The sequence below is a fragment of the Falco naumanni genome, chromosome 2 (genome assembly GCF_017639655.2).
Source record: "Falco naumanni isolate bFalNau1 chromosome 2, bFalNau1.pat, whole genome shotgun sequence".
Taxonomy (NCBI): domain Eukaryota; kingdom Metazoa; phylum Chordata; class Aves; order Falconiformes; family Falconidae; genus Falco; species Falco naumanni.
The window spans coordinates 75,314,930-75,342,418 of NC_054055.1; the positions used below are offsets into that span (position 1 = coordinate 75,314,930).

The 27,489-nt window shown below is 42.0% G+C and overlaps 1 protein-coding gene across 1 annotated transcript in view; it reads right to left on the reverse strand.

Moving 5' to 3' along the window:
• Positions 1-27,489, reverse strand: part of DHRSX (dehydrogenase/reductase X-linked) — a 168,126-nt gene that overhangs the window by 51,225 nt on the left and 89,412 nt on the right. The window contains exon 4 of the mRNA XM_040584907.1: positions 10,632-10,733. Within this exon, the coding sequence (XP_040440841.1) occupies positions 10,632-10,733 (102 nt within the window). The remainder of the gene's footprint in view (positions 1-10,631; positions 10,734-27,489) is intronic.

The following is a 27,489-nucleotide window of genomic DNA, read 5'->3' on the forward strand; positions in this document are numbered from 1 at the left end:
GATGATGGTAAACATTGCTGTAATTCCTGTACCTCCCACTGCAAAGACATCTTTCAGCTCCATTACAAAATATGTTTTAATAGTTTGAAAAACACAAGTATTTCACTCATCTGGCTTTATATACCATGAGCTACTTGGAGGGTTTTAAAGGTAGTTCTCTCAAACTCACTACAAAAGAAAGATTTTAAATCTCTTTTTCACATGCAAAACAAAATGTCATCCTTCCCAGCCAGGCTCACGGAAGAGGGTTCGGAGGCAGTGCCCCCACATGCAGGTCCTTTTACCCCCAGCAACCCAAAGACTGGGCAGACACAAAATGTCAGCCACATACACTTACAGGTAACACCTTCACAGCAGTAGATGAACCTATATAATCACATTCACCCAATTCTTGCTATTCACAAGGAAGAGACACATAGTGTACCGAAAAAGTTCTGGGAAAAATTAATAGAGACAGTAATTCTTTTCTCCATATAGGCTTTGTACTCGTTGGCATAGCTGGTTCATTTAGCAGTGTTTTCCATCGCATGAGTTACTTAACAGAGTGTCAAAATCGCTCTGCTCTGCACACCTATACACCAAAAGATCTATGGGTGGATCCATCTATGTATAAAATAGTAGAGCCCACTTCTCTTCTGAATAGAGACAGCTACAGTGGAGTGAACATCTCTATAACTGTATAGCAGCATCCCCTGGCTAGGCTGCCTATAATAGATTGCTTGTTCCACTTCATTCAGTTGGGCTATGCTGCCCCAGAATATGCCTGTCCTGTGCATCTCCCCTGGCTAGTGAGCAATGAGAAGGTGCAATGCCTTATTAGAATTGTCCCCAGAAGTGCCTACTGGAGACACAACTGTGTCCACATAACTGCTTTTTACAGATATGCCTTGTCTGGGCTGCGGAGAGGTGAATTTACAGCACTGCTGCAAAACACTGCTTGCTGAGCTACATACACATCCCAGAGCCCAGTGCTACTGGTACGCCGCACCTACTGGTATCCCAGTAAAGTGTTCTGACTCAAGACAGGATGACACACAGAAGCTAGATTAACAGTATATAAAAGCTGAAAAGGCAAAAATCCAAACAGTTAAGAAGAAAAACACAAAACCACAAAAGAAGCTTAGTATGGCTCTCCAATGCTACGGTCTTATTTTCTGTCTCCCCAGAGGGAGTTCAGGCTCTTGCACTGCCTAGTATCTTCTGCAGCTCTGTATATATGTATATGCAGGTTTCTAATGCAGTCTGAGAGGAAACTGAAGGAATTTTACCCCATGGTATGACACCTCGATGACACGTAAAGTCCACACCAATGCATTTGACCCTTGGGGAGATGCAATGACATCTGCTGTCAGCCTGTCTGGTATCAGTGGCAGGTCAGTGTCCTCTGAATGGACCTTCCCTGGAGGCAACTGGCCACCACGGAAACAGGTTTGATAAAGAGCAGGGCAGCACCAGGACTCAGCCTTAGGCTGTAGAAGAGAGCCATCTCCAGAGGGTTTGGTCTCTCTTGCCTCTTTGCAGAACAACTCCTCCACAGGAGTCTGCCTGAGCTTCTGCTCCAGCACTGAGCAAGTTCCCACTAGCTCCTGCCTCCCCGTTCCCTTGCAAGGGGCTCTGCACCACCCATCGCTCTTTCCACATGCTGGCTTTCTGACAACTCCCCCAGCTCCCCGTGCAGGCCAACACGCAGAGCCCTGCCGAAGCTGAGGGCACCATGCTGCTCCGCAGCCAAAGCGCTGGGCTGCGCTCCCCTCCCTGCCTTACACCCAGCAGCGTGACCCAGCGCAGATCTTATCAAGGAACAGCATGTGCACGGGAAAGAGGGGAGAGGCTCAGCCCCAGACAGGCATATCAGCTTCATCTGCCTCTCTCCTTCCCTTCGAACAGTTTGTTCTGCCTTATTTTCTTACCCAGCCACTCTAGTTCCTTTGTGTCTGTATCTCACAGATCTCACCCTGCATCCTGCAGGCATCTGCCAGTCACACGTCTGGCTCGCCCTTCGCTCGCTCCTGAAGCTGGTTTCCTTATGGGGCCATGATCCATGTCTCTAAGGCTCCCACCAGCTTGCCCATTCCCTCTTCAGTGTCAACCAGTTGTGACACAGGGATAGCTGAGAATTAATTTTTACAAGTTATTTCAAACTTGGCAGCCAAACAGAAGAGAGAGGTTCCAATCACGTCCCCACCAGGGGGGATAATTCGCATCACTGTTAAACATCAGTAAACTCACAAAAAAGAGATCAGTCAAGAACTCCCTCACTGCAAGGAAGGGCTCAATCAGTTTGTGCACAGAAGAGACTGTAGTCCTTGAGAAAAGGATGCAATCCTCATGAAAAATGAGGTGTCTAAGCACTTGCAAACTCTGACTCAGACCTCTCCTGCAGTTCAGACATATCTAATGACCCTCTTCATCCTCACTACCCACCCCAGCTCCCTCCTCCCATACTTGCTCTCTTCTGAATTCCCTGATGTTGAACAAGAACATACGCTACATTCATAGTTTGATTCCATTTAAAAGTCTTTCAGCCAGCAAACTCAAATGTATAGCCATCAAGTTTTCCACCATCCTAATGATTCCCACCAGACAGTCCTGTTCCCCACCATCAGCTCCATCTTCTGCTTTCTCTCCCTTATAAAAGCCCAGCCTTAACTGCCTCTCTTCTATTTCAGTTCTCCACAGCCAGGTTTCTTGTATAGATATACCTCTCTTGGGGGTTATGGTCTTGTCCCATCTCCATTCATACCAGACTTCTTCCCATTCCACACTACAGGTTTTGTCATTGTGCCTAAAAACACAAGGGCCAGCACTTCCAGAGAGATGTGGTCACTGGCCAACTGAGGTCACCAGCTACATCAGCTCACCACCCATGTCTGGCAAGACATTTAGGTTGTAAGTGTGCTGAAAACATGTCCCAGCTCCACAGTCATTTTCCAACTCTATGTCAAGGTAGAAGCTAGGCACCCATCACCTGCCATCCACCTCTCCCAACCCCATAGTCTGCTTTTCATGGCACAGAAACTTGTCACACAGATCACGGAGGACCCAGGCCCCTAGTCTGGACAGTGGAAAGACCAGAAGGAGCCTGATGTGAGCCACAGCTCAGAGGCAGCCACAGGGAGCAGACAGGATGCTGGTGTGAGCCTCAGTGACAGTGCATATGCCAGCACATAGTACTTCACACCACAGCTCGGCACTGTGATTCCAGCAGAAAGACCTGCTCAGTCTTGACTCAGGACATGCTTGGTACAGGCAAAACCTTTAGCAATAAAAAAGTAAAAGTTGCCTTTTAAACTGCAATGCTTACAGGCTTCTGACTTGACCCATCATGGGAATATTCCATGGGTGGCAAAAGATGCAACCGCCTCTGACAAAAAGCCAGTATCTTGCCTGCATTCCAGTCCCCATTCCAAACCATGATAACACCAGAGATTTTCTTATAGAAACTTGCCGTCATTTTTTCAATTAAAGAAACCCTAAGATGTTTTTCTTATCATTGTTGGAAACAGATAAACTCTTTCATCTGGAATTACAAAAAAACAAATACAAATAAATTAGCCTAAGGCAAATACTTGGCAAAGAAACTCTTAGCCCGAACATTAAAAGTTTGGCTAACTAGTGAGGAACTGAAAATTGAGTAATGTCTACTGCTAGTGCTCCCAGACCCACCTATAATGCCCACAAGGGAGAAGTGGACTGTATTAGCTATGCAAAAGAAGATAAAGCAGTGCATCTTTCCAGCAAAGACAAGCTCTTAGTTCATCAGTAGATGAAGAAAAAAAGAAGAAAAAAAATGAAAAAAATACAGACAATCCACATTCAAGGACTGTGAGAACAACCAAATCTTCACAGGTTGAACAGAAGACTGAACAGGCTGCAATACCGTCTTAAGAACAGACTAATTTTCTGATTCAGTGTCACACTGCTATATAGCAAACACAGAAAGCACAAGCTAGTTCCTTGGAAAATGTGTCGGTTAAAAAAAGAATATACAATCCATAACTGAGGTTTTGTTTTTACACTAAAATAAGTCAGAGCATTCATAATTGGGTCTGGCTGGAAAAAAAAAAAAAGCTTCGTTTCCCAAAACCATGCTCAGTAGCTGTTTGTTTGAGTTGGCACAATGGTGAGTTATCCCACTCACAATCAGAAAATAGGAAAGTCAGTCACAGCTTTCAAACTCAATAGGAAGCTCTCTTAGAAGTAAAATACCTTGTTTTGCAATTTGTATAGAAAGTATTTTTACCTAAAAGGTATGAAAGGATTAGGTAAGAATAAAACATGGCTCACTCCAGCCTCTCAAAAAAGCCAGTGGCAAATGTTCCACACACTTAAGTAGAACTGGTTGGGTTTCCTAATCCATCAGCTGAATTTTCTATCTGTCTTCCACTGATAAAACATTCACATTCAGGACATAAAAGCAAATGGGTCAAGAACCTGCAGCATGTGGAGCTTGAGATATTTCCCTTTTCACAAAGCATTTGATATCACAGACAGAGAAAAAGCTTTGGAAATAATCAGAAAGACAAAGATAGTATCAAAGAAAAGTCAGGATTTTCATGAATGAAATTCTTACAGTTTGAAAGTCAGATGTAGCCTAAAGTCACTCTTTTAACTTATTAGTTCTTCTAATAGAAAATAAACCTATCACAAGAAATTTTATATCTTTATATAGGATACATATTCTGGCAGACAACAACGCTATTGAAGTACAATAAAAGCTCTAGCTGATGAGCACTGACAAAAATCTGGGTGCTAGGTAGATGCTGGCATTGCACAACCTCGGTTCCTCTAAACAAGCTAGGTTGGATACCATCAGCAGTATCATGGTGCTCTGACTCATGTGCCCAGACAAGTTACTTCCAGCACCCAAGGCACATAACACCTGTGAAGAGCAGTGTGTGATCAGCCATCATCCTCATCCTTTCCATCTCTTGTAAAGATGACCTCTTCTGAAAAATCTAAGTATGCAGCACCAGTCTTCAAAAAATATGGCTCTGAGAGTATCTTCTCATTTTAGAACACATTAATGCTACGTGTTAGTGTCCTTCTGAATCTTCTAGTTTTCTGTCCTCCAAGGAATATCCATTTTAAGACAATCTCCTGCACCACCTCAAATTACCTTTTCCAGCACGAAACATCTCCAAAAGGCTCAGCTCTCCCATGATATCTAGTATTTATCATCCATTGCATATGGGTAAAGGGTCACTTGCTCTTCTGCTTGTCCTCCTCTTTCTCTCCCTGTTCTTCTATACCATTTAAATTTCAGCTTTGCTTACATACTGATCTACTTTGTCTTCAAGGAAGGATAAAGATGAAACATGATGCTGCAAGCAAGACACTGGAACAAGATTCATATGAGATATCAGATCCTGAGTTCACCACAGCCTTCATGCGTGGCTGGAGGAGAAGCATTATTTTTGATGAAATCCAAATTCCACTGGAGCCAACAGCAATCCTCCTCACTAACTTTCCCTCAAGGCCTTCTCCAGTGAATTTCCACTTATCTGGGGTTTCTCTTCTTTTCATCTTAAGAGTCTGTGTAGCCTGCAGCTGCTGCAGGGAGGGGAGCTGGCTCTTACCTAATCCAGTGAGACAGGATCTTTTCGTAGATCCCACTATGATACTGTAACTATTGTTAAACCTAAGTAATCAATCATGCCTGTGAATAGGCAACTGCCTATGAAATTGTTTGTATTTGATATATCCACTCGTTCCCACCCCTCAAATCTCACACTTCTGAAGATCTCATCCTGCAAATAATCAAACACAAGAATAATCTAATATGTGATCAACCATGACTGCATCCATGGGACTATGCAAATGGCTCCCTGCGAAGGGTTATGGTTGGACTGCACATGGCTGGACTGTGTGTAAGTAACACAAAGAAATGCATGTATTTCACATACCTACCTACTGACATAGCTTTTATTGTGCCCTAAGAACTAAAGAGGAAAGCTTACAGAGACTTCATTCTCTCAAAAGAATAAGGTTTCTCAGATGATCCACGACATACAAAATATGAACATCTGAATAAGCCAGCAGTTCAGAAATATTGATTTTAAATTGGCTTACATAGGCTTCAACCTGAAATATATTAACTGTAATCTGTCTACAATAGGCTAATAATATCCTGAAATTTCTTTTTCTCTGTGCGTGTGTGTGTGCATGCCAAAGGATATACTAAATGTCCTTGTCATTTTCTGCCCCTCCTTTCCTAACCTGTAGCCCAAATCATAAACCACTCAATGTACTGCAACAGAGAAGGAAGTTGGTGTTCCATTGTGAACTTGTGCTTGTTTGGTATCCATAGGTATTCTGTTATCATCAAAGATGTGATTTTGGTGTTAGCTCTTTTGGTTTTAACATCATTAAGTACTGTAAACAATGTATAAGTAAAAACATTACAAGGTGCTGATAAGCATTACTAGAGCACAGAGAAAATGACTGAGTCCGTGACTCTCTGGCATGGAACAGTAACTACTGCTTGTGGAATTTTATGAAGTGTTTTACTACCTGTCCCTTTTGCAACCACAGGAAGATAGTAGATTTTCTAATGTGCCTTTACAGCAATACCATTTTAATGAAAGTATAAAATAATTACACTAGTGTACATGCTGTAATTTGCTAAATGCTTTTCAGCTGTACAAAGACACAGTTCTCTTCAAAAATAAAACAAAAAACTTGGCAGCCAATTGCTAGTTAGTGGACTAGAAGACATATTCTTCTGACCTTCTGTCAGATTAAGTTTTCTAAACTGCCTGTACTGCATCCATCTTTCTGTGGCTCATAGTTCATCTCTGTAGCATACTACCCACCCACCCACACACACACAGAGAAATTTTTTTTCTGTGTCATAGCATTTTTCTTTTTAGCACTAGCATTATATTTTTAAAAAAATGTTTATGTAATACTCTATTTGCATCTTTAATATGTTTTGTTTATTTCAAAAGCCAAGAGCTGAGCATGCACATTACCGATGCAGAAAGCATAGCAATGGAACAACAGGCCTTTATTTGTCAGCTGAAATAATGCGTGCATTCAACCAAATTTTTCCTTTTAAATTAGAAATTAGAAAGTTAAATGTATATGCTAAAATCAGCTATAACAAAAAAAAGAGGAGGTGACTGTAGTCCCCTAATCTCCATTTTGAATGCCCTAAATGTTCACGTAAGACTTCTTAAAGTGTCTGAATTCATTGGATACGTAAACCTTACCGAATTTTTGTGGGACCTAGGCACCTAACTCTAGAAGAATACTGTGAAACTGAGGATTTTAGTTTAATTTAATTTCCAGCTGCATCCTTGAGCTAGGCAAGTGATGGAGAGAAAGTGATGGAGATACATTTTTTAAAAAAATCACCAGTGACCCAGAAAACTGCTGGATTTCATAACAATCTTGGATCAGACATTGATTATTTACCTAGTACAGTAATTCATGCCAAATCATCTGTCTTTAATAATATTTCAATGTTAATTTCATACTTTGTACTATTGCATAACGTTAGAACTTTCCTCAACTCATCCTGAAATGTTTGACTTTTTGATAAGTTCACACAAGCCCAAAACAAGTATCATATGATTTCACATACATACAGGACACATATTCATGGAAATAAGATGTGGAAAGATCACTAATGCATAGACATGATTATATAAATCAATTTCAAAGATTTTGATTTAAAGTAATTAAATAATACTAACATAGTGTGCAAAAATGCCATGTAACGGTTCTTGGCATTTTTACAGTAAATGTAATAAAAGGGTACAGTCCTTGACAATAAAACACTTGGTTCTATGAAGATAGAGCAGAAAATTCTTATTAGGTTGCTGATGGTCTGATGCAGCAGAAGTCATGGGACCCACGCGAAGTCTGATTTCCAAAACCTAATGGAGACTTTCCATTAGCCCAAACAGACTTTGGGTCAGACTCAAAAGCATATGACTGCTCACAAATGCATTGTTCAGATTCCTGGCCCACAGGCTCTTCCCTATATTCTAGAAAATAAAAATATTTCATCATATCAAGAATACCACAGCTTCAAGATCTATAAGAAATAAGAAAGTACTAGGTGATACTAAGAAACCTACTATTCTAGATGCATACACTGAGACATAAGAAAATCAGCAGTGTCATTTTGAGATGTCCTGCAACACATCTAATGGTCATGCAAAATGCCTTCCTATTGACAAAGGACTTTTCTGACAGAAAGCATACACACTCACTGACAACATGCCCAACAACTCATTCCCATCAGACATTTAAATATTGCAAGCATTGCCCTCTTCCAGGCACACAAGATTGTGTCCAGGGTATCACATCACAAAGGCAGTGGAGCTGGCCACAGTGATGAGGCTTTTTAGTGAGTAATGCCTCTAACCCTGCAGTCCACGATGGACTTAACCTTCCTCTTTAGTGCATTGCATTACAGTGAAAGCAGTGACCAAAAAAAAAAAAAAAAAAGATGAAGGGGAAGGGAAAGGGAAAAGTCCTACCAGTTAGCCCGAAAATCAGCATTTGTCTTGGATAAGTTCAACACTGATGGAAATCCAAGAGAAGTTGTTGAAAAGTTTTTGCATCAGGCCATTTCTCCTCCATTTGGTTTTATTCATTTTCCTCTTGTGTACCAAGAAATCACTTGAGCTTTCACTATGAAACTAGTAACAAAACTATATGCTACAGATTATTTTCAAGAGCAAACAAAAAAGATCGGGGGGTGGGGGGGGAAACAAAACCAAGAAACAAACATGGGAAAGAGCTTTCAGAAGTGAAGGCTGGTGACTTGCCAGGTAATGGTCGGAGACTAACCTAATTATACAGGAGTCTTTATAGCAGCCTTGGACATGTTTGCTTCTGTGATTCTGTTAAAGATTCAGCAAAAAGCGGAGCTGAACCACTCATTTAATTGTAGTTACTAACAGGATTCTCAAACAACAGATTTCTCTTGCCAGTTGCATTTGGTAACCAAGTGTAAATGAAATCAAATGTCTTTCTCGGAGGTTGTGAAAATATAAACTGATTCAGGCAAATATTAGTCTTGAGCTTCTTAAAAGAAGTTTTGAGCTTACACTCTTTGGTCTCGTATCATAATAGGCACGTTAGGAAATCTGTTTTCATATAACTTTGTTTCTGAAAAGACATCCTTAGCTGCAGTTTTCATCCATCCTGCTTCAGCAGCAGCTAGGGTAGAACGATATCCTTTATTCAGGAGGGCTTCTCAGCTATGCTGTTGCTTCGGCCCCATCATTTTTCCCCCAAGCTGCCCCCAAGCTCCTGCTGCACAGTCCTGGCTTTGCTCGTGCAGAAAACCAATGGAGGGCAGAGGATGTCTGACAGGTGTATATATCTCAAAACCTTTTTTTTCCACAAAATGCTGTTTTTTCAAATAATGTTGTTCACATCTGTGTAACAGTTTGTACTCTGCATCTTTAAAAATAAACATGTAAAACTGGAAAGATTTTGTAACCACGATTAAATATCCACTAACTTTAATTATTGTACAATTAAAATAATAATTGCAGGCTTTTTTGACTAATCAAATAAAAATGAACATTTAATTAAACATTTCATGAATGTTTCATATCAATCAGGAAATAAAAAACTCTTGAATTTTTATTGCAATATTTGCTTGTGTTACTGAGAGCTCTTTAAGTCATCAACAAATGTAACAAACTCATGTATTTACAGTACATTTGCCCTTGCTGGAACTGAAGGGTGCACAGGAAAAGAAAATGTTCTTTGGGATGTCTTAATAAAAACACATGCAAATAATTGGGAAAACAAGAACAGCAGCATATAACAGCAGAAAACTTCTAAAAGAAACCTAAATTGTTGCTGGCGGGTTTTTCCCCTAGTTAAATAGACAGGTGAAAATTCCCCTTTAGGAAAGTGCATGCATAGCATGCAAGGTTTTTGGAGGAAAGTTATTGTATGGGCTGGTTTCCAAAAATACTGTGGCTATAAAACATAATTAGATGGCAAGTATGTGAATAACAAAAGTTAAAATCCCTAAAAGTAATGAGATTCATTTGATAATTGTATGAATGCAAGACAAATATTGTCCTTTTAATTTGTTCTCTGACCACTGAGGATGCAGCTTCATGGACAACTTTCCAGTAGCACCTTGATCTAAGCAGTGACTGCTCTGAGGTTGCTGGATAATTTGCTAGATTATATTTCAGATGGATTAATCCCCCAACCCAGCTCACCAGGCAGCCACAGTAAACAAATGTGCTCATACAGGGAAAATATAAGGGAAAAGAAAGTAAATAAAGGTGAAAGGACAGGATTTCTACAGACATAAAAAACAGGTTCCTTTCCTTTTTTTTTTTTTTTAAATTATGGATGCTTGGATTCTTGTGCAGTCACATGATTTTTAGTGCTAAAAAGCACAGCAAAGGAACAAGACTTGCAATAGCATCACAAGTCAAGGTGGCACTGAATGGTTCAGTCTGCTCAGCTGACTCACTCTGAAAAAATGCAATTTAACTCCTAGAAAGACATCCCTGTTAATGCAGTCATATTGTAACCTGCCATATGGTTCAGATAATCAATTTGAAATGCGAAATGATAGATGAGAGCCCCATTTGTTACATCTTCCCTGGCAGATATGTGAAGAAAAAAACAGAACTCACCATTATTCACCAGGACATGGAGTGGACAACTCTTTGCTCTAAACCGCTGCACAAATTGCCGTATAGACTTCATGGAAGCCAAATCACAGTATAAAAACTCCACTAGGAAAGAGATGAAGATGAACAAAAACAGAGTTAAGTCAGTTACAATCATATTAAAATACACTTAAAGAAATCAACAAGGAGAATGTGATAATATCATCAGGAAAGTAAAGACTTTAAAAATAAACCAGGTTTCGAAAATTATAGTAAAGCTGGTCTCAGAAGGTTCCTTTTTTCTCCTTCCTTCCTAAATTTCTGTTTTTAAACTATTGATTCTTCAGAGAACAAATATTAGGAATGCTGCTGCCAGGAGGTGAAGAAGGGTATCAAATGGAGCAAATATGTCCCAGTCCTACTGTTATTTTTACTGCTACCATGGAGGAAGAGGGGTTACAGCTCTTCAGCACTGAGATGATCAAGACATGGCAACTGGAAATCAGATGGGGAGTGGAGAAGCCACATCAGGCATCACAACATCTCCCTGTGTTTCTGATGCCAATACACTGCCCTATGGTTTTTTTCAGATTATCTGCCGAGTGTCTGTCATCTGAACAGTGATGGAGTCTGACAACGTATCATAAAACAAAGCTTTACTGAGGCAGCAGGAAAGATGGTCAATGGCATGCCCATACGGTGACTCATTCGATCACTGATAGCAAACACGGCATCACAAGCAATACCATGGCTCTGGTGGACATCCAGGGACACTTGGTGTCTAGGTCACCTGGCAGCAACACCCAGTCACATAAATGCCTTTTGAATGTGGGTAAGAGTCGTACCATCCCTTGTCTTCAGCAATGGCAGTGTGATTTGAGAGGATCATACCTCGCATGGATACTGGGGAAGACATCCTGCCCACAGTGCCACTCTTGGTCAAGGGGCAGCGTGACAGGGGGCAGGGGGTCAGCAGTCTGCCTATGCCAGCAACATTGGTCAAGCAGCACAGTGTCAATGTCTCAAAAATGTATCTAACACCGGTATGTTTTTATTTCCAAAAAACATGTCTTCAACAAAAGCAACCTTTGTCCAAAGTATTAGTCAGCCATTGCCCTTTACTAGAGCACTACAAAAGTAACTAATTAAAATTAAAAAATATTACTTAAATGCCCCAATAACTTTAAATCCATCAGGTCTGAAAATTCTCCTCCTGTTGCAGTTGTTCAGCTTTCACACTCTGACTCACAGCTCTGCTTCATCAGTTGCCTTGCTTTGCATGACAGCCACAACCAGGGTTATGAAGCAAAACCAAGCAGTGTCCCTCCACAAAGCAGCAGCTATCCCCACAAAAACTATCCACATTCTTTAGAAACTTTGCAAAGGGGTGTGGAGGGGTGTGGTGGGTTGACCCTGGCTGGACGCCAGGTGCCCACCAAAGCTGCTGCATCGCTCCCCTCCTCAGCTGGGCAGGGGGGAGAAAATGGAACACACGTCTGGTGGGTCGAGGTAAGGACAGGGAGATGGCCCAGCAATTACCGTCAGGGGCAAAACACACTTGACTTGGGGAAATTAGTTTAATTCATTACCATTCAAATCAGAGTAGGATAGTACAAAATAAAACCAAATCTTAAAATACCTTCCCCCCAGCCCTCCTTACTTCCCAGGCTCAACTTTGCTCCCGATTTCTCTACCTGCTTCCCCCCAGTAGTTCATGGGGACGGGGAATGGGGCTACGGTTAGTCCATCAGATGCCGTCTCTGCCAGCTTCTTCCTCCTGAGGGCAGGAGCTCCTCACCCTCTGCCCTGCTCCAGCCTGGGGTCCCTCCCACAGGAGACAGTTCCCCATTAACTTCTCTAGCATGAGTCCTTCCCACAGGCTGCGGTTCTTCACAGACCGCTCCATCATGGGTCCCCCACAGGGTCACAGGCCCGGCCAGCAAACCTGCCCCAGTCCTCTCTCCATGGGGCCGCAGGCCCTTCCAGGAGCTGCTCCAGCACAGGCTGCCCATGGGGTCACAGCGTCCTTTAGACACATCTCCATCCTCCAGCTTGGAGTCCCCCACAGGCTGCAGGTGGACATCTGCTCCCCCATTCACCCCCATGGGCTGGGGGCACAGCCTGCCCCACCGGGGGCTTCACCATGGGCTACAGGGGAATCTCTGCTGCGGTGCCTGGAGCCCCCCCTGCCCCTCCTGCACTGGCCTGGGGGGCTGCAGGGCTGTTCCTCTCACATCATCTCACTCCCCTCTTTGGCTGCAATTTTATTGGGCAGATTTTTGTCCCCTTGTTAAATACACCATCCCAGAGGTGCCACCACTGGCACTGATGGGCTCGGCCTTGGCCAGCGGCGGGTCCATCTCAGAGCCGGCTGGCATTAGCTCCATCAGACATGGGGGAAGCTTCTAGCAGCTTCTTACAGAAGCCACCACTGTACCCCCAACCCGCTACCAAAGCCTTGCCACACAAACCCAATATAAGGGGGAAAAGAAAGAAAATTGTGACCTCATCCACCTGTTTTAGCCTTTTAGAAAGTATACATATTTCATGCCAGGCTTTTGGTCTGTTTAAGCATCAGCTATTTAAGCAAGAAAATGTGAATCTCTAGCGCAGATGTTATTCTCTCGTCTAGCTTGCTACATATCATGGTGGGGCTCCAAGTTAGCTAGATGTTGTCAGCTCCACCCCAGCTAGACCCAGTACACTATAGCTTTGAGGTGGATTTGCCCGAACCTATTCCATAAAGTGAATTTTCCAAGAAAGACCAAAAGGTTTTTCAATGTGGGAAAGCCAGACAGTACTGAGCAACCTCCAGTGACTAAGTCCAGCAGCAAGAAAGGTGAAGGCTATGCAAAGCATGGTCCCATTGTTCAGTGTCCTTGCTGGGTGAGTCCTTACTCTCTGGCTTGATTTCCCAAGCTGTAGCAACCTCTGCACAGATGCCTGGTCCCCAGGATGGCTTTAGCCATCACAGTGAGGACTGGAGCTCCAGATCTTCACTGTGTTTCCTTCTCTTCCCTCCACCCTCCCACTCTGCAGCCTGAGGGCTGCTCCCCTGTGCTCCTCAGGAAGGCACAGCCACCCCTTCCTTGCACATGGTTTCCCCTACCTCTTCTTATGAAAGAAATAGCCTTTAAAAGAAGGAGAAAGTAGACACACAGTTCTTCACACAGGCTAAAGAAATCCTTTCTGACAAGAACATTAAACTGTTGGGTGAACAGGCTCCTACACAGACTGCAGTGAGACCTTTCCTCTTACTTTTTTCCCTGGTCCATCACTGATGTTCACCAAACTACTTCATCCTGTCACAGCTGAGGCCGTGAGCCATAATGCCTCTTTATAGTATGTCTGTACGATAAGAATTTCAGAAGGCCTGCAGGCACAACAGCAAGATAAGTAGCAAGAGACCATCACATCTGTTATTAAAATCCTTTACAGGAGAATAGTTCCTTTAGTTCCCTTCAGTTTTACAGCATGGGGCTTTAATAATCCTTATATATTTTTGCACCTAGACAGTATTAGTCCTCTGAAATTGACTTAGTGGCCTATTCAGTTTAAAAAAAAAAAAAAAAAAAACACAAAAGAATGCTTAGAATCCAGTTTTAAGAGGGTGCAAATGTATTTTTTTTCGGAATGGCTGTAAAGTCACACCATTTCAACAACACTGACCCATGAATAACACTGGACAATTTCTTGAGCTCCTTACAGACCTTTAGGAGGTCTGCAATTTTGTTTAATTTTGCTGATGTCCTGCATCCAGAGGTGTAAGGAAATGAACAGTTATTAACTCCTGTAAAAGAAGAGAGCTGTTCAGGTCATTCCTCTTGTGGCCCTGCAGCTATATAAAACCACATGAATGGCACTGTAATTACTCAGATATGCAAAATCTGGTAATACTAACTTATTAGTAACTAGCACAACAACGAATGAAGTAAAGACTTAGGTGAAGCTTTATGCTGACTCTGCTGTTGCTCTACTTCTCCAGGCAGCTCATCAAGGACAGAGATTAAGGAAAGCATCATCAGCTTCACAGAAGGCAGCCACGCACAGTGGCAATGGAAGAGTCCCTTTTAATACAAAATATTCATCTTGGCACAAAGGGCATTGGACTTTCATTAGCTGCAGTATTTTGTGGCACAGTGCAGGGTCCAACCACTTCTTCACCACCAGTACGAACTGTGGCAGCTTTACTGACTCTCCTGGATTTTGCTAACACCACTGCATTACAAGAAAAGCAAGCCCCTGAGAACGTTCACTAAACTGAATTTTAATCTCTCCCCTCATCTGACCTTGAAATTGTCCTCTTCTGCATTGCCAACAGCAAAGGTGGTTAGAGAACCAGTATGCCAAGGCGAATGCTTTTCAGCCCAGCCAGTGCACTATTATTTGTCCTTGGAATTAACTTTTTGTTACATGCATCTGATTTCCCCTCCCTTAATTTTTTAGTTTTTCAGAGCTAATTCCGTCCTTCATTATGACTGTACCATGCCCAGACTAATGGCATAGTAGACTAAGGCTATCATTACCATGCTTATTTACTTGCTTACTTGGAAAGCGTGTCATCATATTAGTATTTGTACAGCATTTGCCATCCGAAGATCAGAACATGCTTTGGAAAGAAAAACAAACAAACAAATCAACACCCAAAGTTTTCTTTTTGCTCACAAGGCAGAAACATTAACGGCCAGAGTCCTTGTTCATGCTTATTCGTGCATGGCGGCTCTTTGCCAGGGAGGCAGTTTAACTGGTGTGAGTGCTGCGCCAACCAAGGTACTGCTCCACTCAAGAAAGAGTGCCAAAACACGGCTCCCACTCATGTGCTGACTCGGTGGCAGTGCCCTGAACAGAAACTGAGTTTCTTCATTGTCCCGTGGTCCAAGCACTTAATTTTTTTTTAAATCAGTGTACCAAAGAATTATACAGTTGCTAAGGACAATTGTTAGTTTCTAAAATATTTTGAAATACACACAAATATACTAAGCATGTCAATTTTTAAAATGTCTTAATTAATATAGACCAGTGTTTAATAATGTGAGCAAATGGCCAAACCTGAACCTGAAATAACAATGTGACTTGAACCACTTTTCAGAAATAATGTTGGCAAAAGAAGATCTGCAATAACAGCAAGCAAACCGAAACATGCCAAAACTAATATTTAGATATGTTACTTCCTGTCTTTTTGGTTTGTCTGCCACTATACTTTAAATTATTCAAGTACCTAATAATTGACAATAGTGGTCATTCTACTTTTGAGTTTAATAATATAATAGGCTTTCAAAAATAACTGGTGCCTTTGGTTTTCTGTATGCTATTGAGAACAAAAATGGGGAATAGAATCTACATACAGAATATCTGCAGCTAATGCTACTGAAATATTCTAATTTCTGACTCTATCCCATTTTATCTCTTCTTCTACACTACTCCTTGCTTTCAGGTACTTCTATAATGACAGACATGCTCATATTTCTTTCTTCTACTGTATGTGTCCCTTGTTCTTTTCTAAATAACCTTTCCAAAGAAAGCAAGTGAATACATTACTGTCAGACACTGGATAAAATTGTCACTCTTAAAAATATCTTACTATTTACTATTAATGTAACTTGATGACTCTGTTGTCAGAAAGTTATTAGCTAATAAAATATAAAAGAGCATAATTTCCCAAAAGAGAGAGTTACTTATGCCATTATCCACATATGAATAGATATGTATATGATGGTGCTACGATTGCTGCTTTGCCTAATTGCTTTCTTTCATGCGACTATCTACCCGGTGCTGCGCCTTCTCAGCAACAGAGAAGTTGGTACAACGTTTTCTGGCTGCTCCTCAAGAAGGCCACATGAATCACAGAAAGCTATGCTGGCTGACTGCACAGGACACCACCAAGCACCTGCACTGTTCAGTGCCTGTTCCTGCACTGTGCACCCTCTGCTCACTTGGTCATGGTAACCAAAGTCAGAGGACCTGAAGGACAGGCATTTGGTGGCTCCTGGAAAGCTTTCTGACACCATGAGCCCCATGGGAGCCAGGAGAAGGCCCAGTGTTAGGAGAGCCTGACAGAGCCCCTGAAGTGTTCACGTTCCCCTGAGTTTCCCACTTGGGGTCAACTTTCCCATTTCTGTCCATCTGCTTCTTCATATTATTAGCACACCTTTCTTTTTAACACCTAGAGTTCCTCTCCTTTGCTTTCCATGCCAGCACAGTTGCCCCTGGTTGCACATTTCTTCTGTATCTGTATCACAGGGCATAAAAAGCATGAAATAGGAATTTTATTCTACTATGGAAGGAAAATTCAGAAGCAAAAGGAATGGTCAGATATTGCAGTGAATGAGCGGGGAATGTAACTTTTGAGATATTCAGTGATCAGCTGAACACAAGAAAATGCAATGTTTGGGCTCCTGCAAAGGCTATGTCACTTAGGTTTGATTTAGATCAGATTAAGATGAGATGGAGGCCACCTACCAACTACCACTCTTTCTGCATTCAACTCTAAATTGTCATCTGGCAATTATTACGGACAGCTACAGGTCCACTTCAGCAGAAATCGTAAGTCAGTCAGCTTTCTTCTATTATTTAATGCCAAAGCAGTTTTCCATCATGTTTTCACTGTCTCTTTGTGTTAAAAACACAAGCAGGGGGTCCGTTCCATTCTAGGGAAAGGTGCAACTCTGCCCAGCATGGCAGGGAGCTGAGAACTCATAGCTCATGGTGGAAAGAGGACTACAGAAAGGATCGCTTTGCCTGTTCCTGCTTGCCACCCATCTGTCCAGTGTCTGAAGACACCAGCAGGAAGAGTTACTCCTCCAGCAAGGCACAAGGAATGGTTCCTAGACAAGATAATATGAAGTGGTGCTCAGTAGTCACATACTCATGCCCAAAAACATGTGCCAAAGCTCCACACAGGTGCATTGTTCTCTGACTGCCGTATCTCCACAGGGGGCACCGAGGAATTTGGCCTTTCATCTGTTACTCTGCCTCACAGAGTTGTACTTTGGCATCTGCACAGCAGCACAGAGAAACATTGTCCTGCTCATGAAAGAACTGAGTATGCTTCTGTGCACCTGGAGAGTGCAATGGAGCTGCTGTTTGCCAGAAAGCACTCTTAATGAGGAAAATACTTACCATCTGATAGATGCTGCATTGCAGAGCTAGAGAAGCTCTGTTAGCAAGGTGGCAGGTGGAATTGAAGTGGAGCAAACTCCAGGAGATAAAAAGCATGAACTGGGAGGAGGAGAAGTCATAAAACAGTCTGACAGGAGCCTCCTTCCCTTTTGTCACTGCACTGTCCTTGCTGACACAAAGAAACAGTGGCTTTGGCTGGTCCAGTCTTCAGAGACAAGCTTGGTATCTCCTTTCTCCTGTGGTGAAACTTCTCTCTCCCCGAAGTACGGTGCCCCAGAATCAACTCATTTTTCTCAGCAAGGTTTGCTCATCTGCTTACACATCTTCAGCCAAAATAAAAGCCATTCTCAATTAAAACACGGCTGCCAAGGGAGGGGAACGAACTTCTGGCCAGCTGGAAATTCCAGCCAGCTGAGCTGAAAACTGTGGCCGCTACAATGACAACACTGAGTGGAAAATGCAAAAGTGGTTCTAGGCTGCTAATACAAACCTGTTGTTTACCACTCTGCCTACTGGGTGTGTGTGGAAGCACACAAGCCCCCATCTACAGAACGTAACTTCTGTTAACAGAAATTTCTTCCTACATTGTCCAAGACTAACACAAGGGCTGTGGTGCAAGTTCTGTGCAGACGTGCATGATTACAGAACACTGCATGCTATTCAGGATGCTTCTAGGAAAACAAAAACAAACAAAATCCTACAGGTAAATAAGGTGTGTACCAGCCAAGCACAAGTTGAGCATAATGAGACAGTCATCACAAATGCAGCAAGCACAGTATCTCCTGTTTATGCCATGCTCCTGCCCTTGTGCACTTGATGACCTCTCTGACTTCTATACCACAAACACTCCAGAATCTTCCCCATTCTGCATCAGCAGCTGATATTCACAGGAATTAAATATTAAATTGATTAATGCACAGAAAATCCTATTTGCAATTGTACTTACGACACTGGTTGACCCTTAATTTCAGCCGTGGTTATAGTGACAATTTGCAGAACATTGGCTCCTAATCCTTCAAACTTTTAAGTACGTGACTGTGAACTAAAATGCTGGCTGTTACGTGTTGAGCATCTTACAGGTTCTATCCTGTACTGTCCTCTGTCCTTTATTAGTCTGAATAATGTTGTGGCGCTTTTTCAGATCACTGATCATTCATAGACTATTAATAGAAATAATAAACTATGGCTAACTCCAGCACAGATTTACTGTTCAAGCTGATGCTTGCGATATGCCATTGAAGAAAAAGACAGATGGAACACATCCATCTGGCAAAGTGCGTGAGTGCAGTGCCACAGATCAAAATAGTGAGCATATTTAAAGACATACGGTTTGGGTATGATCATTAAAAGATACACTCACAACTTTAGTTAGCCTAGTTTGTCTACAGCCTTCCAGCAGGCAAGGAAGAGCACTGAAATTCAGCTGCTTCTTTTCTGAGTCATCCATTCGAGTGCCACTAACTTTAAAGGCAGTTTAAAGAGATTAGCTTCCTGTGCTTAATGATAGGCTTTGTGAACAGCCTCTGTGTGTCATCCTCCAGCCTATTCAGTCAAAAAAGAGCTCTGCATGGGTGTTCACGACATAAACAGAAATCCACATTGGGCCAATAGTAGCAATTCATGCTTTGTTTTCTTCCTCAGCATGGTTTGAACATTGTTGCTCAAAGAGGTATTGTAAAAAAAAAAAAAAAAAAAAAAAAAAAAAAAAAAAGGCATTTCATGGTGCTATTTCTTAACCATGTAGCTTTAACATACTGTACTAAGAGAAATGGGGAAAAAATGCCTTCAGCTTTCTGTGAGATGCTTTCTCTCTCAGAGGCTGGAGAGTAAAATAAAAAAGGAATTTGTTCTCAGGATCTGAGCAATCTTGCTTAACTTCTTTCAGCTTCCACAAGAGGAGTGTGTGGTCTAGTCCAGTGATCTTTAATTTGCTGAATTCAACAAACACCCAGTAGCTCTTGTGTATTGGTTAATCAAAACAAGCAAAACTCTGGGGTAAGAACAGTGTTTCAGTTCCATCACAACCAGCAGCTCCCCTTACTGCCAAAATATCAGCTCATCACAGGAAAGCCCCCTGAACAGCTTCACAGATCGTTTTGCCAAAGCAGTGGGATGTAACAGCAGTAGAATAAGGAGGTAACACATGTAAAGCAACAGAAATGCCCATGCACGACTCTGCTAATAGCACCACCAGGCAGGATGTTATTTAAAGATGCTACCATTTTCGCACAGTTCCTACAGACATAGCATGCTCTGGGTTTTCCAAACATGCAAGTAGTACTTTGCTGTATAATATTTGACATTTTCTGTTCAGCAGGGACAGGGCCTGAAAAGAAATAATATGCTATCAACTTGTCAGAAGAGTAACCTTAGGAGGTGGTGGCAGCAGGACAAGAGCAGTGGGATCCAATGCCAGCTCTCAGGGTGAGAAAGGTTATTTCAGTTTCCCGTGGATAAAATTTCCTCTAGATTATTGACTGGGGAGGCTTTATTATTTTAGAATGGCAAATACAATAATAGATACATACAAAATTTCATCATACACTTGCTGGAAATTAGATGTCATCTCCCTCCTCCTCCTCATGAGTTCAGGTGCTCATCACCCAGGTTTCTGACTGCAGAGAGACGAAGTCCTCTGATATCCTGCTTTGTTGCTATGGGAAGACTGTTTTTACCCCACTGAACAACTGTTTTGGGAACCCTCTCTGTCATCATTTCTAGTATCTATGGGTGTGCCTTCACATAGGCTGAAAGGAAATATGATTTTGGCTCTTCATAGGACCATTTAGAGCCCTGTGGAAAAACGGTGGGAGACTGACATGGCCACACCACTGGTTTCATTCTGGGGCTGATATCTGGAAAAAAACAAAAAACCAAAAAAAACCCACAACCTTGCAGTGGAAATGCCTCTCATAATTCTTTTTGAGGATGGAGGAAGGCAGCCTTCATCCCATTCACAAATAAGTATGTTTTCTTCCTTCCACTGGTACCAGAAACAAGAGGACAATAGGACAATCCCAGGTAAATTCCCTTTGCCTCACGGGGACAGAAGAGCTCACAGTGAGCAAGTGAAGGTGCATCATTTGTGGACAGAATGGTTTAGAATACCCTCATTACTACTATTATTACCCTCGCTACGTCCCTTCCAACCCAAACAATTCTATGATTCTATATTCTTCTATATTTTCCTCCTGCTCCCTGGTGAACAGATTTTTATATTAAATTTCATTGCTATATTTTGTGAATTGCAGATATGTTTCTTTTTCTTCTTGGGTGACATTTACTCCTTATAGTGGCTTAGCTCAACACCGTGACTTAGATCTCATTTAAAACCTCAAAATATATGGCACATATGTGACACAGACATTACAGTGTCCTCCTATTAACACCTTCCATCAGGAATGAAACTCAAGTGAAGAGCTTTTTGGAAGTAATACAGAGTCAAGCTATTAAATAACATAGAAGTCAGCAAGGCTTTTACAAGACGACAAAAGGAAAATGTACTTCTGAGCAAGCTAGGAGCAGGAGTCTTCCGAGAAATGACACCGAGTCCTCAAGTGATTTAAACTGTTATAGTTCTGCAAAGTATATGGAGCCATCATTTGTTTCCAGTTTCTCAACTCTGGACTTGTACATTCCCAATGCATTTTGGGTTGCTAGCTTAAAAGATAAGATACCTATTCACTTGTATAATTTGATGATCAAGGACACATACATGCACATGAAAGAGTACCAGTGAGGACACAAAAAGGCCCAGAAATCTTTTTCTGGAAGCCTTCTTCTTCAGCATATTTTATCAGACATGTATCCTGAATAAAACATGCACCAGCACACCTCTTGAGCTGTTCCCCTCTTGACTTGCAGAATTTCTTTCCTATATGAGCAGCTTACTGTTCACAAGTAGATGTCATTTATTTACTCAAAAAAAAAATTCTTCAAGCTAGCTAAACCCTATCAAATTCAATTTAGTTTCAAATAAGCAACCTTGCTTATATCTTTACACTCCTAAATCTTGCTTTCCCCAGCCTCCCTAATTTATTTACTTTTAATTGTGGAAGTCTACTTTCATCACCTTACAAAATAAGAAAACCAGAAGCCTTCACATTCCCAATGTACTCATCTTGGAGAGAGAATCAACATGAGTTTCAGTAAAGAAGAGGCTGTTCAGAAAGGCAGGCGTTCACTAAAACAGGGTTACCTTAATTACAAGCACTCCTAGATCCATAATATCTGCATAACAGACTTTTTGTTTTAGTTGCTCCAATAATGAACCTTCAAATCCAATTAGCCTGCTTTTGGACTGAAATAGCTCAGTGCTGATGGTACCCCAGTTCTCACAGTGGCCCAGAACTGAGCTGGGCCACTTGGTCATCATTGGTGCAGGTCTGGCTTCTCCTGTCCTCTTGTGGATGTAATTGTCTAGAGATGCGAACTGGCTTGTAACCTTCAATCTTCTAAATTTTACCTGCTATTACTGATTTTTTAAAATAGATCATCAAGATCTTCTGTGCTATTTTATGGCAAGTATCAAAGTCTTCAGTCAAAACTCAGAATGCAACCAGCATGTCCTAGTCTACTACGCAGGAGCTTCTTTCCATAAGCCAGTATCAAGTATATACTTGGAGATATGAAAAAAATCCCTTCCAGTAGGACTGTTTGTTAGTACACTGTCTAGGTATTTCATACATGAAATCAGCTTTCAATTAATGGCTAGACTTTAATACCAGAGAATCATTATGTGACGGCAAAACAACTCTTCCATTGGCTACATTTCCTGAAAAGAGCATGCATTTTCTTAGTATAGCTGCTTACCATTTCAAAACCACTAAAATAAAAAACTCCAGTGTGAAGAAGTATGTTTGTAATAAGCTTTGGTATTACTGTGAAAACACCTCAGCAAATAATTCTGCTCCACACCCTCTGAGGTAACACAGAGAGGCTGATAATGTCTCTGCTTTGTAGTACTTCAAGGACAAAAACCTTGCAAAGTCAAAGGAAATAAAACAAAGAAGAAGGGAATAACATTTCCAAGCTCCTGGCAAGAATAACTTTGAGTTGTCCGGAATACAACATCTTTTGCTCCAGACATAAGAACTACCCAAAACACATACTTCTGCAAAGACTACCTTCCTTGTCACCAGAAGTTTCCTTTTTCCCCCCCCCATGTCAGTTCTAGCACCCATGAGGCAAGCTTGAAAAAATCAATTTTTTTCCCTCCTTTTCCTCTTTTTCTGGAGATAGTCTTTGCACCGATCAGCACCTGTGGCAGCAGAGGCAGCAGGGCTGTCCGAGGTGAGGGCAGCAGGAGCAGGCAGCCCGGGTGGAGGAGAGAGAGGCAGGAGCTCCTTCCACCAGCAGTGCCGCCTTAGGGCCAGGTTAGTCACAGCTAACCTGTTTTCTGATCACACGGTGGGGTGGCTGCTCTCCCCTCACACCCCTGCCCCTCTTTGCTTCATTCACACAGGTTTGCTGGTGCAAGTGCTTCTCCTGGCTCATCCAACTTGTACCTAGGATGTTACCTGGGTTATGGTAAGGGAACATAAATAACCTTGGGTAGCAATGCCGTCATCCTTTCCCACTCCTCCAGGAATCAGGATGCATAGGATTACTTTTCCCTTTTCTCCAGATCTGACACTAGGCTGTTTCTCTTTCATGCTTAAGCAAGCTTAGGTCTGTAGAGGGCTTCTAAGATATGATTCATCTGACCTGTTTCACAAATCTAGTTTAAGATGAGATGAATCATGTCCTACAACTGTTCATTCCTCTCCACAGACTGCAAAGGGAGCTTGGGGACACTGACTCAGATTTAAACCTCTGCATTATAAACCTCAAAAACTAGGTGACTTGAATGGCAGTGTTCAGTTTCAACTAACAATGAACAAAAAGAATGACAGAAAAATCAGAGAACTGGGCATGCATGCAGATGACCCAGTGTTACTCATCATACTCAAGATTAGGAAAAAAAGAGTGAGAACTTCCAGGAGGATCTGGCTAAAGGCTCACAGATGGGTGGGTAATACAAAGAAAATTCATGCTGGAAAAAGATAAGGACTCTTGCAGGGAGTGTTTAAATTCTTTCCGTACTGTGAATGCCTCTAAAATAACTGTGACTTCTCAACAGAAAAACTGAGATATCATTGCACGCTAATTGACGAATACATCCTGAGAGTCATAGAAGGTAAAGGTAATTGTAGTGGTTGGGTTTGGGGTCACTATGTATGTACATGCACACAGCAGAGACTGAGCTTAAGCAAACTACAAGAAATTATCATTTCTAAAATAACGACAGTATAAAAATGCATCCCAGGTAAGAACTGACAGTTTTGCTGCTGCTCTAGAAATCACATAGTTCTTGTAGCTACTAATCTGCTGCAGAGATCTTACTAGCTAGCAAAGTGATAAGAAAAAGAAGTGCAGAAGAATAAAATGCCAAGAATAGAACCAGAGTCTCTTGACTGCTGCTTCACAGGCTGCCCTGTATGCTAGATTCCACCTCCTTTCTCTTTTTACTTCTGTACAAATAGGTATTTCTTCTTATTTTTAGGAAAGTATTCATGTAAGAAAGGTTTTGGGGTTTTTCTTTCAGATGGATTAATCTTTAGGAAACTTTAGATCTCTCATACATACGCACAAAATCATTTTTGTTACTTTGCTATTCTTCTCTCACCTCCCTTGCTGGTCCTCCAGAACTTTTAACATGATCACTCTGATGCAGTGTCCCTATTCAGTGACGGTGCTTTAAAGCAATTATCTTTCATAGCGGTTCCCTGCTAACACTGACCTGGAATTTCAGGCAATGTAATCCAGAGCCATTGAGCAAGGACCCACAGAGTTCATCTCTGTCACAATATTCAGTGCTTCAGGTATTTTCATTCTTCTTGAAATCAAACTGACTTTTGGACATCTGTGTAACTCTTACTCTTAGGAATATGCATTCTGTGTATTGTCCAGTACCAACTCATTCTGACAAGCATTTTCATTAGACAGTTTGTGGAAAATCTTCCTTTCATTAGCAAAAATATCCCTGGGAAGGCTATGTCTGGCTGGAAAGGGTATACTCTCATTTGGGAAGTATTTAGGAAAAAACAGATACTTCTAACAGCATAAACCCCCCTTTTTCAAGAAAAACAAACCAAAATATTTTTTTATAAAGGTACAGCTTGAGTAAGGTAGCAGGTGAACAAAAAATGGATACTTAAGCCTTTCTTCTGTTCAAATACCCGGCTTGTGCATGACGGTGTTTGGCACTGCCCTTCACGCCAGCTCTAGAGAAAGAACTACCTGTACAGATAAGTCTTTGCATTCCTAGTCAGTCTTTGGACTTTCTGGAGAAACTTCATCAGCTAAACTAATTTTAGAAAAGTGTTGGTGAGATATTCCTCCAGGTCTGAACTTCTCACATGCAGAAGGGGCGTAAGGTATGCAGCAATGCCTCAGTGATACTGCAGTGATGGCAGCCAAGCTTGCTGCATTGGTGAAAAGAGATGTATGGCATTTTTAAATGCATATTAAGTGTATGAAACTATTTCTGTATGCATCTGCTCTCTAGTTAGTGGGGAGGAAACCAGCAGTAGAAAGAAGGGTCTGTCATTTTTGAAGCAATAGTCACAGCACTGCTTTTTCCCTTGGCACGCACCCTTCAGGGACAAGCCTTTAAGAGGGGGCAGGGAGAAAATAGAATCTCGTTAGTCTGTTTATACCCAAATATAACTCAAATATAGGTAAACTGGATTTTTTTCCATTCTTTTATCTAAGAAAAATAAACTCAGAAAGACAAACCTTTTAAATTTTGCATCCTCTGCAGGGAATCAATAATGTATGAAATTATTCTTCCCACACTTTCTGATGTAGTACTGATGTTTGGCTAATGAAGAAGCTAGAAATTCTCCTCACTATAGATTACTGTTTCTAACATGGCGATAGCTGTGATCCTGACACTATGAAGAATGGGAGCAGAGAACTGCAACTGGCAGGATACTGGATCTGAGGACTTAATGAAGGTTTTTGATTTCTGCTTATTGGTAAACTAACATTTTTGGGGAAGATAACCCCCACATATTGGGAAAGAAATCAGATAACTTTAATGCAATCGAGCATGCTATTCTAGCAGACTACCTTTAACAACAGGTCTGGATCTGAACGCTGCCTTTTGAATACATTTTGAATTGCTGCAGAGCCCCAGATTAGCAATGCTGCAAGATCAAAAGGCTGTAATGCAAAATTTTGGTGCAGCATGCCGCAACATATAAAAACCACACTGCCTGTTTTTAGCAGAATCTCACCCACCATAGTGCCTCCTTAAGTCTGTGTTTAGGGCTCAGCTCAGCTCGCACCTCTAGAGGGCTGAATCTGGCCTCCAATGCCATGGCGTGCACAGTACAACAGGCCCTGGCACTGGGTAGGGTGGTGGGTCCCCTCCCGCCTCCCCTCCCTCATCCAGGAAAGGGCAGCACAGATGAGCTAGTGCCCACCTGGGAAAACATGTCAGCTCTGCCTCAGGGAAAGGGGGAAGCAGGGCTGCAGCGAGACTCAGAGCGATGACCCAGTCCCAGCGTCTTGTGCCAGCACAGGGGCCGTGTGCTTCCTCTGGTCGCTTCAGAGAAGTGACACAAGTCTCCTCAGCCACTATTTCTGAGGCCAAAGTAAATTTGGTTAGCTATGTATAAAGCTGTGGAACCATATATTTTTAAAGGGCAGGTAGAGTGCTAATTTAAGGGTAAATTACATATTTGGGTTAGCAGCTTGGTTGCTTTGTTGTTTGGTTCTTTCAGACTACTTGGATAGCAGCCATCAATGCTCTGTGATTTATCTCTATTCAATTTTTCCACTTTTTCAGACCCTTGGCTGTTGGTAATTCAATTTCTGGCAATTGCAGACCTTCACTCCCTATTACAAGTCATACCCTGAGGCAGACATACTGCCATCTGCGCTGTAACGGTGGTGGTAGCTAGTGGATGCAAATAGGCAAATGTCCAGATGCCACTTGGGCTTTGAAACAGCTTTAATATACAAATTATGTTTGGATTAGAAATACCCTCTGAATCCAGATATGAGCCTTTCATATTAGGTTATTAGGGTACTCTCCCAAGGGACCTCCTCTACCCTGTACTCAATTTCGGCATATTGCTTGTCTCAACAACTTTCATGTATGTAGAAAACTAAGTATTTTCCTTTGCCCAGCCTCCAAAATCATCACAGAGGAACTAATCTTCATCCACTCATCCTTCACATGCAGTCGCTTCACTTCCCTCATCTTCCCTTATCCTCTCCTCCCCATTTCTTCTCCATGCTCTCCAGAAGAAATCTTCTTTCAGGAGGTTTGCATTTATAGCAAACCATCAACTTCTGCTCTCCTGAGAAATACATCCTGTTCGCAGCTCTCAGCGGCAGCTCTCCACAGGCTGCAGGCACAGCACAGTGGCACAAGACGCTGCTGCATATAAGAGCTGGGAGGCATCATCCCCTCTCTAGCAAGCCTGGAAACAATACAAGTCTTGACCTGAATTAAAGAGGGATGACTATATTATAGGCAGAAATTACCCAAAAATAATTTCAAAAAGTTCAATAAGGACATAGCCTACAGACAGCGAGGTGGAAAGAAAACATGGGAATGGCTGAAGTATGCCCGTATTTGTAGCATAGGGCTCCTGGCAAGAAGAGGGAGCATCACCCCATGCTGAGTGTTGCACAGATCAGCACCAGCATAGCCCATCTTTCTGATCTCCTGTGACACAAGGCCTGACCCTACAGTTACTCACTCCTG